The following is an 18,388-nucleotide window of genomic DNA, read 5'->3' as shown; positions in this document are numbered from 1 at the left end:
ACTCATGGAGAGTGAAGTTTGAGAGATCAGCCATATTAGAAGTATCTGATGTATATAAAAATACCCTCTTCTCTTTATAAAATTATTTTTCATTTATTCAAACAATTCAACAAATTTTAGAAACTATAAATTTTCTAAATCAATGCACACTGAAGCAGAGTAAATTTTATCTCCAAGGATAAACTGTCAAATTATGAATAATGAGAAAGATAGGATAATGAAGAGTTTTGCTACTGAGAATTCTGTAATGTAAATATCAATATATGAGGTCAAAGCAGACAAATATATACCAAAATACACCATATCAATACATTCCATCAGAGCTCAGAAATAATTTCTCCTGTGCATTTATGTTAAAAAGAAAGAAAACACAATAATAAAGCTAAAAAGTATAATGAGTAGCAACTATAGACTTACAAAGCATATACAAATTTTGAACAAAATAAAGATTCTTTATATGTAGAAACTTATTAAATTCTGGTAGGTTTTAACAGAAAAAGCTTAAAAGAAAAATTATCAGTGCTATGCCAAACAAATCTTTCTATTATTCACGCTGAGTATGGGGAAATTTGGGGGATTTTAATGATGGTTTAGGTTATTAAATCAGGCAAAACTGGTCGCTCATGGAACCAAGTATGAGACTGCTGAAATAGAAGTCAACAGATCGGAGCCTGGGATCTGTTGCTCAACAGCTGGGCCTCTGATGAGGTTCACTTCCTCTCTCAGGGCCTCAGTGTACTCTTTCAAGTAGTCTGGTTGTAATAGAGACATATAATACTACATTTAATCCTTGTATTCTGTAATTTCACTATAAGTAGAGAATTGGAAATATAATCCGAAATGATAAGAAACATTTTACTTTAGGAAGCAACTGTAGTTCATCCACAACCAGACCCTTGACTATAGTGTGTGTGGATGTGTATGAATGTGTATGGGTATGTGTGTGTGAAACATAGCTTTTTTCGTAGTTTTCCATCCAATTTTGCTTCAGTGACTTAAACATACCCCAACATGGGTTACTTATTATCTATAGCGCTTCTTCTTTTCTTTGGCAGCCTGTTATCAACCCTATAATGTAATTATATATAGATCTGACATCATCTAGAAAATTGAGACCATTAACTTTTTTATTTGTTTGTTTGTTTTGAGACAGCGTTTTGCTCTTGTCACCCAGGCTGGAGTGCCATGGTACGATCCTGGCTCGGTGCAACCTCTGCCTCCCAGGTTCAAGCGATTCTCTTGCCTCAGCCTCCCAAGTAGCTGCGATTACAGGTGCCTGCCACCACATTCAGCTAATTTTTGTATTTTTAGTAGAGATGCAGTTTCACCATGTTGGCCAGGCTGGTCTGGAACTCCTGACCCCAAATGATCGTTTGCCTTGACTTCCCAAAGTGCTGGGATTACAGGCGTGATCCACCGTGCACGGTCAACCATTAACATCTTTAATTCCCACTCCTCCACCTATAAATTTATCTATAACACAGGCACCCCTACCACCTTCCCTACACCCAATGCTCATCCTTGCCAAGGCCAACTACTACAAAACTACACTCTTAAACCAGTTCCTTAAACAATTTCTTCTTTCCCAATCCATCTTCTCCTTACGAATATCTCTTTTCTCTCATTCTATAAACATGATTCAGTGTTTCTCATTAATAAGATAAAATAGAACAATAAAAACAACTTTTCTTATCTTCTCTAGACATCTCTCTCTCCTTTCTCTTGATGTTAAGTTTCTAGAAAGATCATCTATGCTTGTTGTACCTCCCATTCCTAGTGGAAATAAGGCATCTTTTCAAACCTTCTGTAAACCTGGGACCATTTCCTCCTGGAAATTCTTGATCTCCTCATTCGTCGGACACAGGAAATCTTTAAAGAAATAATTCATCTAGGCCACCATTGAGTCTGAACTGACCCAAGTTTTTTCTTTATTCACCAAAAAAGTTGCCATCTACGCAACCCCATCACTACTGCTGATCTCAGTCACTTCCAAGACACGAGACCCGGTCACCTGCTCTTTGCTGTGCTGTTGGCCTTATGATACCACTCTGTGTATCTTCCAGTGTGACTTGCTGTCCTACTTCTCCCCTCATCCTAGAGTCTTCCACCTTGCCTTCTCGAGTCCAACTATCCTTCCATGGTTGACAAAATACTGTTCATTTTCAACCCAACCTCTTTTTTCAAACCACCTCAATTCTCTACTATGAATTATACTTTCTCAGCACCTTTCTCAATTGAAGCTTCTCACACCCATATCATGGAGGTCAGGGTGAGAAGGAGATCCAACTTGGTCCTTTTTCCTCATTTTCACTTTCTGCACTTTGCTCATATGGAATCTTGCTCCTGCACAGCTCATGCTAACCTGTCACTCTTCCTTCTACTCTCAGTCATCCTTGCCGTCTACTACCTTCATCATCTATCCACCTGAATGATTTCCATCTTGGAGTGTAGGTAATGGAACCCCAAGGAGGCTTCTCTCTCTCTCTTTCTGCTGGGCTCTGAAGAGGCAGAGGAGGCAGGGGAGGCTCCAGGCTGTCGGGCCATGACAGCACTGTGAGTCTCTCCTGCTTCCCCAGGTACTTCCAGTGCCTGCCCAAATTTGGTTTCTTTGCACCCATCCACAAGGTGATCCATATTGGCTTCCCATTCACCAGCCCAGCCAAGGCCAAGAAGACCAAGCGTATAGCCATGGGTGTGTCAGCACTGACCCATAGTCCCAGCATTTCCTCCATCAGTTCCATCAACTCCGTGGCCTCCTTTGTGTGTGGGGGCAGAGGGCGGGCAGGGGAGCGGTGAGGGGCGGCCACAGCCTTTGTGTTAATACACTTCACTCTTAAGTGTCTATCTACCCTGTCTCTATCTTCTCACTCTTGTTATCAAGAAGTAAATGCTGCAGGAAATTGCTGGTCAACACCTGCAGAAAAGCTGGTCCTAACCTGAAAGTTGGAGCTAAACCCAAATACTGGAGATATCAGCAAACTCCAGTATACCTGGAGATATGTGATCAAGAAATAAATGTTTCCTGTTGGTTTTATTATGCAGCATAGTTGTAGCGATAAGTGACAAGTACAATGACAATCAAGTTGGATACCCTTTTTTACTTACCCATTAAGTTTAACTTAAAAAAAATACTCAAAACTTTCTTGTCTAAATATTTCTTACTTTTCTTTCCCCTTCCATTGCTAATCACTGACACTTATGTCAACATCATCTCTTACCTGGACTATTAGTCTCTCTCTCCTTTATTTTTGGCGGGGAGCGGGGGGAGGGGGGGCGTCCCTTCAGGTTCCTACAGTCAAAAGATTGATATTGCTAAATATAAAAGTGACCTCTTTTCTTTAATCTGTTTAGATTATCTGAGCCTATGGGATAAAATGGCACTTTTTCATTTGGTGGGAGTCTGTATGGTCTAATCTTTGCCTACTTGGCTCAACTTGATATCTCGTCACTTTCCCTTTGTACTGCTGCCACACTGAACTGCTTAAAGTTTCTTAAATATACCATGATGTTTCATGTTCTCAGGACTTTCCAGATGCCTGAAATGTGTTGGCTCATTGACCTTTTCCATATCTCCAATTTCTATTTTGCTTTCAGATCCTGCTATGGAAGCACATCCTTTCTGAAACCTGACAGCCATCCCCAGTTCCAAATGGAATTAAGCAGTATTTCCTCTGTGAGGTTTTTGCATTGAACTCTTTAACATGAGGGTATCAAACAAATACTGAATTAGGCATTTGTATTTTTTCTCCTCTACCACATTATAAACATTGTATAAGGCTGAGAACATGTCTTATTTTACTTTGTATCTCAGTACTTAACACAATATCTGTTGCAGAGTGGGCATTTAGTAAACATGAGTGGAACTAAAATTATTTATTTTGAAATTTGATTTGGAAATACGTTGCCTCTTTTTTACTCATGAATTTTAGAGATGCATAAACTAGCTCCACATTTGAGGAGTAAATAATTTTATTAAAAAGACTGATATATTTGTTTCTAATTCAGTTTGATTCACTGAATTTTACAGACCACATTATTCAGTAATTTTTTTGCAAATGTGGAAGTATCAGAGTTGCTTCACAATCAACTTTGTATAGGAAGAACACTAGACATATTGCTAAGTTCTTTATGACAACTTCCTGAATTCCATGGAAATATAAACCAAGCCTGCAGCATGTGAGAAATGTATATATTTCTTGTGTCTAAAGCTATATTTATCCAACATAACAAATGACAAAAGCTTAGAAAGCATCCAGTAAAGATGTTTGTCCAAATAGAGAACCATGCTGCCATATCTTAATGAGTCGATGTGAAAAGAAAGAGTTCAAGTACACTAACCACTAACTTGAAAATTTTAGCTCCACATCAATAATAACCATAAAAATTCATGAAAATTTGCAATCCAATTGATTGCAATTTTTAAAGATGTAAATATTTTTAAAATGACCATAACTGGCATTCCAAAATGTAAATGCACATTTCAATTTTAATATTCTATGAAAGTCTGGAATAATAAGACTCAACACAATTTATGAAATGTCATTTAATAACTCAATGCTCTTGAATTAAAGTGACTATCCAATCACCCTATGGTTTTAAAAGCTCTGTTCTTTTGCAAGGATCTAGAAATTTCTTAGGCCACATTTGAACACTCCAGATTTGAGGTTTATACACATTGCATTTAGAACAAAATGTAAGACCTGCCGAAGTAGTAATTTGCATACTAAACTCTTGGCCTTTGTTATAAGGATACACATTACCTGCACATGTGCCTTTGCTATAATTCATACACATCTAATGCACATCTTCTCTCTCACACAGCTCTCAACTTGGCCCACACATTCCTATACATGTACACATGCACACATACATGTAAGGAAACAAAGGCAAGAATGATCAGATTAGATGTCCCTCTCATACTCAAGGAACTACAGTAGTTTGGTAGAGAAATTATAGCTATTGTGTCCTGGTTCAGCTGGCTGAGCTTACACAATGCAAGTAAAGATGTATCAGATATCTTGATATGTGTGTGTCATGTAGGGGCTGTGTCTTACTCCTGCATTCTCTGTTTTTGGAATGTGGGCATAAGGCACATGTTAGTGAAATATAAATTGCCCCAAAGCATAAGCTCCACCATACAATACTGGAGTTCATATTCTTACCCCAAACTAGTTACCAGCTGGAGATCAAGTTTTTTAATTTTTAATTTTTAATTTTTTTGTGTGCTCTGTTGCCCAGGCTGGGGCACAGTGGTGTGATCTTGGCTCACTGCAACCTCCACCTCGTGGGTTCAAGCGATTCTCTTGCCTCAGGCTCCCAAGTAGCTGGGATTACAGGTGTGGGCCCCCATGCCCAGCTAATTTTTGTATTTTTAGTAGAGACGGGGTTTCACTATGTTGTACAGGCTGGTCTCAAACTCCTGACCTCGAATGATCCGCCTGCCTTGGCCTCTCAAAGTGCTGGGACTACAGGCATGAGCTACTGTGCCCAGCCAAGATCAAGTATTTAAATTCCCTGAGCTTCAGTTTTTTCATCAAACTGTTAGGATACCAAACATACTTAGTGGCCGCACATAGAAATAGCCCCCTAGATTGTTAATGAGTACTTGCTCATTAATTGATAAAGTTGTCTCAGAAAAGGTCTGGACTTGCTGCCAACCATTACTTTCACAGACTTGCCTGTTTTACAGCTATATGGACAGGTGTTTGAGAATATAAGAAATTAAAACAGAAATAGCCAAGCTTTTTAGTCCATTTTGCTAATTAATATGTCAGAGCTCATAAAGAAGAACTCATCGGCTTTCTTCAGTACTGCATCATCTTAAAGAGCTGGGTCAGCAAAGATCTCTGCAGACAGTCAATACATATTAAAACAGTTCCAAGCAGTAAATCAAAACAAAAAATAAAAAAATAAAAAAGAAGACACTAAAAAAAGTAAAATTTATAAGCCCTTTCTGTCTGAACATAAAGGAGCATTAAACTATTGGTTGAGGTGTCATTTTAGTAGACAGAAAGAAAATAAGAATTCCTTCTCCGACATATGTTAAGACCCTGAGTTTAACCAAAATTAAAGCATAATAACAATAATAAAGCTTTGCTAAATTTGATGACATTTTCTCTGGATCCTAATGTTCCCTCAGAATATTTAAATCATTTAAAAATGGTTTTATTGTTAAAAACATATATTTTTCTGTTTTTTTGTTTGTTTTTTCTCTAGCCATTGCTAGAATTTGAATTTTGTCAGAGTTCAATGAGTGAAACAAGGAAAGAGGTTAAAGATATTTTTGGTTTTTCAAGGCTCTATGAAACTTGTGATTTTTCTTCAAGGAACCAAACAAAGGGTATTTTATTTCTAACTTCTCTGGGCAGGTCTTACCATACCATAGACTTAAATACCTCTCATATGTGGAGGAGGATTCTACCAGCTCAGAAACAGGAGAATCATCCTGCTATCTTCCTTGCCGAGGTAATGAGATGCAGTGCCCTTTTGGGGAAACCCCTGAAACAGGTCCTCAGAGAAATCTCAAGAATACTGGAATAATTCCAGAAGGGGTGAGGGGAACACTACATTTTGGGCCAAAAATGTTAGAAAGATTTATTTTACCTGGGCCTTTGATTGGATCTGAGCTCTGAAGTATCAACCATTTAAAAATTAAGCCGAGAAAAGGGTGCCAAAAATATTGTCACAAATTTGGGAGGTACCCAAGCCAGACCAACAGATGGAACTTGACACGAAATGGCTCTTTACAGACTAAGTAGCTGACTCAAGAAATTTTAACTCAGATGAATTTATTAAAATGTTGAATGTCGTCTTGAATAAGAGGCTGGATGACAGGTTTAGGTCAGTATACACAATTTAATTTGTTTAACTTCCTGTTGGTCTTGGATAGTATAAAAGCTGCTCACATTTCTATAGCTAAAGAGAAAGAGTGAGAGATTCTTCTTAGCATAAAAAAAATACAAAAAAAAAAAAAAAAAGTAGCCAGACACCACGCGCACGCCTGTAATCTCAGCCACTCAGGAGGCTGAGGCAGAAGAATTGCTTGAACCTGGGAGGCAGAGGTTGCAGTGAGCAGAGAGTGAGCCACTGCACTCCAGCCTGGGCAACAGAGCAGGACTCTGTCTCAAAAAAAAAAAAAAAAAATCATATTTTAACTTAAATATTCTGAAGATCTGAAGAAAGAATTTGGGAAAGGGGGCAATACTACAACAAAAAGAAGTTAAGTGATTCCTTTTAACAATGGTGAGGTAAGTAGAGATTTATAAGTTAAAATACGATCTGGTAACATGCTTAGTGGTCACAGATGACCTGTAGCCGACTGAGACTACAGGTAAATTTAGATGAATTTAAAAAATGACTTTGTAACTGAAAGAGGTTGTTACAATCAAGAGAACCCTTATCCCTCTGCTGCTGCAGCTGCCGCCGCCACCACCACCACCAAATCCCAACGAGATATCCCTTCAGGTAAATGCAACGCACAGAGGGGAACTGCGTTTTATGTGAGGGATGAATTCCTGAGGATCATTATGATTCAAGACTAATTTTCCAAAAGAAAGAAATGTAAAAAATTGGGGGAGTGGCCAGGCTCTGTGGCTCATACCTGTAATCCCAGCACTTTAGGAAGCTAAGGCGAGTGGATTGCTTGAGCCCAGAAGAGTTTGACACTAACCTGGGCAACATGGCAAAATTCCATTTCTACAAAAAATAAAAAATAAAAATAATTAGCTGGGTATGGTGGCATGCGCCTGTGGTCCCAGCTATCCGGGAGGCTGAGGTGGAAGGATCACCTGAGCCAGGGAAGTCGAGGCTGCAGTGAGCTGTGATCATGCCATTGCACTCCAGCCTGGGTGACAGAAAGAGATTCTGTCTCAAACACAAAAACCAAAAAAACAAAAAATAGGGAAGGGTATGTTCTTAGAGTACATAAATTTTGAACCTTAGTTGAATACTTTCCTCTAATGCTGCTTTGTGCTTTCTCAGAACCGTTTCTAGTGTTTTACAAGATGCTCTCACTTAATGTGACTCTAAAGTATATGATTTTCGGTGATTGTTTAGCCCTTTTCATCGCAGGCCACTTTTGCTCCAAAGTTATCAAGTGTCTGGTTATTTTTCAGCATTTCTACAGATGCCCAGTGAGAAATCTGAAGCAGTGATATGTTATAATAGTACTTAAAAATATAAGAATAGTGCATGTTGGAATAACAGTACATTAGTAACAGAAATATTCTTTAAAACATCAGATGTATTTAAACAGGGTGGTTCATGTGACATAAAGACTGCTGGAACTATTTCTATCAGCTAAAGTGAAGTTGCCATATGGAATTTGCAATGAACCTGTGTGACGGCTTTAAAATTCTGCCATTTTTGACTAAAAAGTTTTTGGAAGGTTATTATTTCAAGTTTTGCACTTAGCATAGTTCTTTATTAATATTTTTATATCACACTGTGCAAAGACAGATTATTGAAATTTACATAAAATGTTATGCCAATATACAAAGATGACAAAGTTCTCATCTTAAAAGAGTGACAAACTTTTAATTGCCACCTAATAGCAGTGTGCTTGGCAATTAGGATTAGAATAAGATTTGATTTCCTGGAAAAAGCCAGAAAATTTATTATTTGCTCATTTTCAAAAACCGAATTGATAAACATTCCGGAAAAGGAAAAGGACTTCAACTTTTTGCCTTGAAGTCTATCCCAGCACACAGAAAAGACTTTTCATCTTCCGGTATTATTTTGTGTGTATATATATATATATACACACACACACACACATATACACATATATATGAACTACAAGCAGTAGCATGTATTTAAGATGAAGATATTATAGATCATTCTTGGGATTCCCTGGTCATGATAACTTCCGTCTGAAGTTCCTAAAAATATGTCCAGTAGTAGAGAATTTAATGGAAGAGGATGTTGGGAACAAACAGCATGTGGCAATTTATCACTCCCACAGAAATCTCTTCTTTCACAGTGATCTAACTTCTTAGGCTTTTTATTAGGGAAAGCAAGAAAAAAAAATCTAAGAGTTGTGAACCAGCCCTTCCCTGCTGTTATCACAAGAGAATCTGGAGAAAGAAGAAAGAAAAAAAATCATAATCTTGCCCTGGAACATGATGGAGGTAATGAGGCAACAAGGCCACTTACTGCTGAAAACATAATTGGCACACAAACACAGGAGACACTTGGTGATGGGAAAGACTTCTTTGTTTCACCAACGGAGTGATGTTAGCAAATCATAATCCTTCTGTTGTTTGGAGGGGCAATGCTACGAGCAAAATGGACATTTTCTCCTCCAAAATAATGTGCCCCTAGAGGAAAGGGATTACTCCACTATTTGCTAGCTTAGTAGCTTTAAACATTTTCAACTAATGTGAATAAATGATGATGGAGGAAGGCAAAAGGAGTAGGAGGCAGTCTACTTGGCCATGAAGAAACAGCTTGGATTTTAGGAGTGAAGGTAACTCACACATGATAAAGACCTAAGAGACGCTTAGAAATTTTTGTGGACTTTCTAGAGAATATTTAGGGAGCTCATTCATGTCTCTAAAGAAAAATAATGCATACATCCCTGGAACAATCCATTTTGATGACAGGCAGAAAAAAAAAAAAGAAAAAAATCCTATTCTTTTTTTGAGGAGAAAAAAATGACCATTATCTTTCTTATTCTGGAATCTTTTTTCCTACCACTTAAATATGAAAGTCATCATGGGAAAGAGTCTTGAACTTTCTTGGGTTTTCTTGCAATTTTTTTTAAGTGTTCAGCTGGAGTACAGATTTAAGATTTTTGGTTTTATATATATATTTTTGGCAATCTTTATTCTTTGCTCCCAAACATTCTGAGTCAGCATACATTATGCCACTATGCACACAGCCAAGCAATAATTCATCTTTGTGGAAGTCAGAGACATCTCCTGTATTAATTAGAAAGCCTTTCAGCGACTAGTGGATAGAAACAGGTTCCAACTGCTACTAAAACACAGCCAGTGATTTCCAGGAAGGGGAATATAGTCAGTTACAAGGAATTTCTTACCCGATTTGTGTCCAGCCAATGAGTGAACCTTGCTTTCATCTGGCACTGAGGAGAAGAAATGAGAGACAAGGATCAGACCGGCTTGTAAATCAGACAATTTTTAAACAGTAAATTAATATAGATTCATAATAAGTTAAAAATTTTACTGGCAGAGATTTGAGAAACATTTTTTCTTCCAGCCTACCCTGGGGTACCTCACTTTTATTGGTAGATATCTTGAAGAACAGCTATGAATAAGTATGTTTATTGGATCTTTTATGAATATAACTTCATTTTCTCTTTATCTTCTTTATTTTAACTGGGTCGTTGCTTCCATGTTTACAACAGGAGAAACCAAATTCATAGACCCAGAGATGTATACAATATAATAAAATTTTTTCAGCATAACAGCAATACATGTGTTTGTGTCTGTGTGTATATTAAATACTTAAGAATTAGACTTCTGTATCTAGTCAAAATAGAGTAAAAGGGAACAGATTTGTAATCCTCCCAGAAACAATTTTAAAAACTAGACAAAACAAGAAACAATGGCATTCAACAGATTAGACATTAGGCAACAAAATGCAGTGACCCCAAGAGATGGAAAACAAAGGACGTGAACTCCACAATTGCCCCAGCTTATTCTCTGAAGAAAGCCTCCAGGCAGCTGTGCAGGAAAGACAACACCCAAGCAGAACTCAGTGATGGCCCCAGCTTGAGGACATGGTGCTGGCCATCCCAGGAAGCCAAAGAAGACAGAGGTTGCAGAGCAGAGAACCAGAGAGGAAAGAGCAATACTATCTTCAGAAAAATCTCTTCATATATTTAGTTGAATACTGATGATCACATGTGTGTAAGAAAATTACCCCAAGAGTTGGCAAAGAACCATCCCAAACTGGAAAAGGAACAGCATGCGAAGTTCACATAGGGCTGGGAATAGTGCCTATTTCCAACAGCCAGAGTGGAAAACTTCATAACTGAAGGGCATCCATTCGAATGTGAAGAAGGGTCTTGCCTCAACAGTGGGGAAAAACTAACTCTAGATTAACAGAGCTCTGATGAAATGGATTCATTTTTAAAAGACACAATTACTGAAGCTCATATAGGAAGAATTAGATAGTATGGGTAGCCCTATAGTAATTTTTTGGGAAAAAAAAATGTGTTTATACGTAAAACTTCCCCACAAACAAAACTCTAGGCCCAGATGGCTTCACTGGTGAATTCTACCAAACATTTAAGAAATAAATAAGAACAATTCTACAGAAAATGTATTAGAAAGAGAGAGGATTTCCCAGGCCATTCTATGAGGTTAGTGTTACCCTGATACCAATATCAGGAAAACTACATGATATGAAAACTGCTAACCCATATCCTTCATGAACATAGATGCAAAGTTCTTAATCCTTAGGCATCTCTGCATAGATTATCACTTTCAACAAAAGCTGTTCATTATCATGTGCCACTGTCTATGTTAGTACATAAAACTCTGGTTTCAAGGGTTGAAGCCAGGTGAGGGGAAATTTGCTAATGAGAAGAATCTCTTCCATTTTGCCTAACACTAGATTGATCTCAGGGTAACATGTCCCTTTTTTTCTCTGCCCACAACATTCAGTCTTAATTGACCCAGTTACTATACATAATCTTCCCACTCCCACCTGGCCCTTCTTTTCTAAGCGATTTCTGTATTTTCCAGATAAAAACACTACATATCTGTGATTATTCTGTTCCCAACTGCCTAAAAATATTGTTAGACTTTTTGTTTTATTTCCAGTTGGGAGGTAAGTATTTATAAGGCACCACTTGTGAGCCAAATTCTGTTTTTCTCAGACCTAAAAAGCACTTACATAGAATCAATTTACACTGTAAGTAGAAAAATATTAGAAAACAATGATAATGATTAAAAATAACCTTAGCAACTAATATTTACTGAGTACTTGTAATATACAGGTTTTATGCTATGCACTTTGTATCTGTTCATTCATTCAATTCTCACAACGACCTGGAAAGTATTATTATTACTATCTTTATGTTACAGATAAAGAAACTGACATATGTCTCATAAATGTAGAGGCCTGAACTTAGATATGGCACTCTTAACCACTCCATTCATTACACTTGTGGTAAGAGTCACAGAAGAGTCACTACCTGAGAAACCTGGAATAGAAGACAACACAACTAACTATATGCTAAAAAACTACTCTCTTTATTTGAATATATGCTATTAATAGTTATCTTTCTGTGGTGATCAATCTTAATAAATGTTAGCTATAATTTTGTTTAATATGTTTTGAAATTGATGATTCTGATGGGTTCAAGCTAAAATATCCATTCTCATTCTACAAATGAGAAATCATCTTTCTGAATCGGAATCCTTGTTTGGAAACAACAGTTTTGTGCAAATCATTTTAACTTTCTGTGGCCTCAGTCTCATCATAAGAAGATATTGCTTACCCCACAGGTATGTGGTGATGATTACATGTGCAAATATATGCAAGGTACTTAGAAGACCACAGAGTAAGTGCTTAATAAATATGGACTACTGTCATCACCAATGAGAAACAAAATAGAAAGTCAGACTAACATCATAGCTAGTAATCAGACAGATGTGGGTTGAATGCCAGCATTACCAGGCAAGTTACTAAGCTCTTTTTTTTTTTTTTGAGACAGAGTTTCGCTCTTGTTGCCCAGGTTGAAGTGCAATGGCACGATCTCGGTTCACTGCAACCTCCACTTTCTGAGTTCAATCGATTCTTCTGCCTCAGCCTCCTGAGTAGCTGGGATTACAGGCACGTGCCACGATGCCTGGCTAATTTTGTATTTTTAGTAGACACAGGGTTTCTCCATGTTGGTCAGGCTGGTCTCAAACTCATGACCTCAGGTGATCCACCTGCTTTGGCCCCCCAAAGTGCCGGGATTACAGGTGTGAGCCACTGCGCCCGGCCACTAAGCTCTTTTTTAGCTTTAGTTTCCCCATATGAGAAATGGGGGAAAAAAACAGTACAAACAGTACACAGAGAGTTGTGGGAACTAAATGAGAAACAATGTACAAAAGCACTTTGCACAGTTCCAGACACATAATTCTCAATAAATGAAAACATTTGAGAAATGGAAGTTGTGAGAGTGGTAAAGGTGGTGTATTTGACGACGGTTGTGGGGTTTGTGATTTAATTTGCTCAGGATTATAAAGAACTAAAGAGAGAAAATAATCGAGAGCATACTATGCTTCAGCAGGGCACTAGGTGCTTTCACATTGTTATTGTATGGATCATTCCCCAACCGCAACAGATATGATCTAGCAGTTTACCTGGCTCCTGAATCATTCTGCAGTGGAAGACAGGCAATGAAAGTACAGTAGACTGTATGGTTTTATTATGTATAGTCATTCAGAAGAAGGGATTCATACAAAGGTAAGGCTTTTGTTGTTTTGTTTTTATCTTTTTAAAAAAAATCTAAGCTGATTTAAGTACTTGCAAATTCCCTGGCCATATTAGGCTTAACAAATTATCTTCTTAACTTTTTGGCTGAATAATATTTATTATTTCTTATACTTATCATTATTTTAATTGACAATTGGAAATTATCTCGAACACTAATATAAACTATTTGAAAAACATTGTAGAAAATCCAAATGGGTGATAGGCATAAAAATTAGAGGCCTTTCTCCGAAATATTCACTGACACAGATGCCTATCTTTAGGACAGAAGATAAATGAATAAACATAATGGAAAAGAGAGGGAACCGTAATGACTTAATTGATAGAATACATTTTATTTAAAAGGTTAAATTTGGAACAATCATCTTTTATACACATGCTTAGTGCTGGGAAGTAATTTAAATAACAGTAGCAAATGAGAAAATGAGGTAAAATTACACATGCCACCAAGTTGTTTTTTTTTTTTTTAAATGGCAAGTGTTATAATTAATACCCAACTTCCTTTATAACTCACATTACCTTAGAGCTACTATTAAAATTATCTCTTGGGGCTGAAGCTTAAGTCTAGTAGTTTCACTGCATAATATTTAGCACAGTGATTGGAATGGTAGTGATATGAAATACGACAGGTATGTCATTTTAAACAAAGGACTTATTTACAAGAGATTGAAAAATAAATGGGCCTGGTGTGGGAAAGGTCTTTGATTCCAAAACGGTAAAGTATTAATTCAAAACATTGAGTAAGAGAGTGCTGATGGAGCAAGAGTCTTAAGTTTCTTGTTCTAGTTCTGATGACAGAATTTTTTCTCCTTTTCTTTCTTCTTTCTTTTGAAAAAAGTATTTGTATTTACAGGTTATTTCATTGCCTTTCTTATCCTTCAGTTTTACCCAAAGACTGGTACTACTTGCTCTTGATTATCTTAAATGGATATTATAATAATTGAAGAGATACCAATGAAATGCTCAGGTTTCTGAAGCTGCAATTCATAAATATTTTTATAACTGTTATTTTATTATAACCATTATTACATACTTAGAGGGTACCATGGACTGCTTCCTCTTGATCTTTCTTCAGATTTATTTAGATATTAGGATTTCTACACTAACTTCATGCTTCCTCATATTCAATTCAAGATTGATGTATATTATTTTACCTAATTATCATAAGGTACTTAATAAAGAGGATACTCTTTGGCTGGGAAGACTGTTAATTTTCTGGTGTGTTCTCTGATTCAGGAAGACTTGTTTGAGAAACATACCAGCCTGATGGCCTATGTTTCTAGTTCTCCTGGTTGTAAGCCTTTGAAGCTAATTAGAACTGCCCGGTATCAATGGCATCTTTTAAAAAAGCATAAATAAACAGTCTGTGTCTTTTCACTTAATTTCAACCAGTTCATCATTAGAATTGAGAGAAAGAAAATACAGGGGGAAAAGTCTATGAAAAAGATGGCACTCTGAGAACTAGTTAGTGGCAAACATCAAAGTGCACATAATACTTACACACATTGGCTTCCCAGTAGGATACATTTATATTAATATAGTGATCACTTAAAGTGTTTTATTATTTTGTCAAGCTTTCTTATACACTTCAAATGCATTCTCACTGGGGGAAAACAATCCCCTTGCTTATTGATAGCATTTGATACGCATTCTATAACATAAGTGACTATTAGGGACTACACTTGCTTAATAAAAATTTGCAGAACAGTGGCAGATTTGGTGAGTTAATGGGCCCCAGATGCTCTTCTTAAGCTGACAGAAGATGGTGTATTGCTATCATGCACAAATCTCTTCAGATAAGAATTGCCGTCAGCTACAGTTATTCTTTTTTAGAATGCCAACACTATATCACAAATGGGGAATATGCAAATGTGTTCAGATTCTCACTATTCATACTGAGATACTTTGAGGCAAAGTATCACTCTAAAATATGATGCAATGGTAGTCTTATATAGATAACTCCATTTCATTTAATTTTTGATTTCCATATCTTTGAAATAATAGAGACTGCAATTTTGAAGTTGATGTTTGGCACAATAAAAATACATCTTCTAATGAGGCTATAAATACTTCTCTTTGGATAGTTTGCTAGGAAACTAAATATCAAGTAATCCCTTAACAGTTAATAAATTTGTTTTCAAGAGTTGTTCCTTCAGAACTTAAAAAAATTGATGTAGTTGCCAATATTAAAAATCAATTTTCCTCTCCTTTAGCAGATCAATTTCTGTACCACTGATTGATTTCCAGAATTTCTAAGGAATGCAAACCCGTTTCAAATTGTAAATTAAGTTTCTTCCTGAGCAACCATGAACTATTACTGCATTAATCTATAGTGTTTTCATATGTCAATGACAATTTGGCATAATGATTCTGCTTAGGAAGACTTTTTGAGTTTTCAGCACTGTGAGTTTTCATGTGTTAAAAAATTCTTCCATCTCTTGAAACACACACACACACACACAAAAACACACACACACACACACAAAGCAAGGCTTTTGCTGAAAAGGGGGCTAGGGAATTAGTAGAAGATCATGGTGCAAACATTTATCTCATTTATCTTAGCAAGCTTTCCCAAAAGCACTGTGCTGCATCTCGAATGTGCTGCAGCTCTGACAGTAAGCTAATCAGAACTCTGCAGCTGAAATTTTCTTCCAATATCATAATGCATCCCTCAGCCATAGGATAAAAAATGTTACATAGGGTAAAAAAGGAAGGCCCATTCCCCTCATCATTATCCAGCTATCTATATATTCACAACTCTTTGGTGATCTCTTTAAAATTCCTTTTCTTTCTCCATGAACCTCAGAAAGTCTTAAATTGAAAGTTGTGAAAATCCAATACTTTTCATATGTTCTTATACTGTCATCTTTAGCTCATTAAAGAGTATTAAAAAATCCAAATAATTTCTTCATAAATTTATTAATTTGTTTTAATCCATTCAGTACACACCGTTTTTCTTAAAAGAATCAGATACTCAACCCCATGGTCTAATGAGGAGATACAAATGACATATTTGTTAGAATGAAATATGTTAAATAGTTTAATAAAGAAAAAGATATGCTTCAGGAACAGTGGAAGGTCAGAGAGACACGAAGGTTCACAAAGACAATAAAGGTTTTAGGTGAATAATTACTTGCGTCAATTAATCTGGGAGGAGCAAAAATAACTTCAAGCACCTAGAACATCTTTACTCCTGGGGAAGGGAGTAGCATGAAATAAAAAAAAGAAAAAAGAAAGAAAGAAAGATCCCGAGCTTTGACTTTAAAAGGCCCTGGATTCTGATGCTAATTACTGAGTCTTTTTTCAAGCTTACGGAACTTATTTGTAAAATGTAGATAAAGTCTCACAGGATGAGACAACTTGATGTAAAAATTTATCATGAAACCTAACAGAAGTAGGTGTTCACAAATAGATTATGATAGACTTTCACATCTCACCACTTTTGCCAGTTTTTCTGTACTATAGCACATCATATATATAATATATAAATATATATTTATATGATATATAATACATATTTATATATAAATACATATAATATATATTATATAGATATATAATGTATTAGATAAATATATAATATATATTTTATATAATTTTATATATATGTATTTTTTTGAGATGGAGTTTTTTGAGATGGAGATTTAGTTTTTTACACCTGTTGCCCAGGCTGTAGTGCAATGGTGTGATCTTGGGTCACTGCAACCTCTGCCTCCTGGGTTTAAGTGATTCTCCTGCCTCAGCCCCCCAAGTAGCTGGGATTACAGGGGCCCGCCACATGCCCAGCTAATTTTTGTATTTTTAGTAGAGATGGGGTTTCACCACGTTGGTCAGGCTGATCTCGAACCCCTGACCTCAGGTGATACGCCCACCTTGGCCTCCCAAAGGGCTGGGATTACAGGCGTGAGCCACTGCGCCTGGCCCAGATATCTTTTTTTTATTACTGTTTTTAAATAGAATTTTACCTTACTATTCAACATTAAACATTTTTACATAATACACATCTAAAGATTTTTATTTATTTAAAAAATTTAGAGACAGGGATTTTGCTATGTTGCCCTGGCTGGACTCAAATTCCTACACTCAAGTGATCCTCCTGCCTCAGCAACCCAAGTAGATGGAATGACAGCCGGTGCCACTGCACCCGGCTATAGAAGTAGATTTTTAAGTAGGCCATGCAACTTTGTACTTAGGTACAAACTGTAAGCAACACATAGTATTTCTTCTGAATTGCAAATATCTCAATTATTTGTGCACGGGTCTGTTTCACATTAAACACCTTCAGCAGGGCATATGTCTTGTTTTTCCATTTCAGCCTAGTATCATGTCTAGCATCCCTCAGGTACTCATTAATGTCTGCTGAGTGAATGAATGCGGCACGTCTAAGAGTAAAGAAATGACAGCACATTTGGGCACGTCCATTCAGCAAAGGGTTCTAGACTCATGAATGAGACAACCGTTCATTGTGAGATATATATAATTATAGGAATGGTGTAGTATAAATGTGTTTAAACACTGTAAAATTCTTCTGGCAGAATTTTCAGACAAGTTCCTAGCAAGGAAGAGTAGGAGAAGGTAACTGGGGTCTGATTCTCAGACAGGTCGAAATAAAGACCGAAATGTAACAGAACTGTTTGGAATAAATATAATTCACTTGTATTTTGAGTAATGAACTGTAGGAATATAGAAAAACACATGATTAGCAGGCTAGTCTCACTCTGCTGTCTTTCTCTCGGTATATATGACTGATCACTAGGGCAGTCGTTAGTCTCTCTATTTTTTGGCTTGTTGGCACTAATCACACTCTTGTTCTTCATATAGTATGCCTGAAATAGCAGTTCCCTCTGTTTATAGAAAAATCACATTATATTTCCAAAAACACTCAACACTTCGTACAAACAGCTCTTCTTTCAACCTGCAAATGTTATGAGTTTCT

The 18,388-nt window shown here is 36.7% G+C and overlaps 1 protein-coding gene and 1 long non-coding RNA gene across 18 annotated transcripts in view; one reads left to right on the top strand and one right to left on the bottom strand.

Moving 5' to 3' along the window:
* PARD3B (par-3 family cell polarity regulator beta) overlaps positions 1 to 18,388 on the bottom strand; it is a 1,095,492-nt gene that overhangs the window by 370,628 nt on the left and 706,476 nt on the right. For all 15 annotated transcript variants that reach the window (XR_002516428.2, XR_002516429.2, XR_002516430.2 and 12 more), the window contains one exon: positions 10,040 to 10,084. Coding sequence is in view for 12 of the 15 variants with exons in the window: in XM_021924389.2 (XP_021780081.1) it covers positions 10,040 to 10,084 (45 nt within the window). In the remaining 3 variants the exon portion in view is untranslated. The remainder of the gene's footprint in view (positions 1 to 10,039; positions 10,085 to 18,388) is intronic.
* LOC116269238 overlaps positions 1 to 18,388 on the top strand; it is a 30,440-nt gene that overhangs the window by 5,619 nt on the left and 6,433 nt on the right. For 2 of the 3 annotated variants that reach the window (XR_004176710.1, XR_004176711.1), the window contains exon 3: positions 12,054 to 12,109. The exons of the other annotated variant lie outside the window; for it this stretch is intronic. This is a non-coding gene — a long non-coding RNA (uncharacterized LOC116269238). Of the gene's footprint in view, positions 1 to 12,053; positions 12,110 to 18,388 lie in introns of those variants that run through there. 3 annotated transcript variants of the gene reach the window in all.

This window comes from Papio anubis, chromosome 10 (genome assembly GCF_008728515.1).
Source record: "Papio anubis isolate 15944 chromosome 10, Panubis1.0, whole genome shotgun sequence".
Taxonomy (NCBI): domain Eukaryota; kingdom Metazoa; phylum Chordata; class Mammalia; order Primates; family Cercopithecidae; genus Papio; species Papio anubis.
The sequence above is the reverse complement of the archived record's forward strand: the minus strand, read 5'-3'. Positions and strand labels throughout refer to the sequence as shown.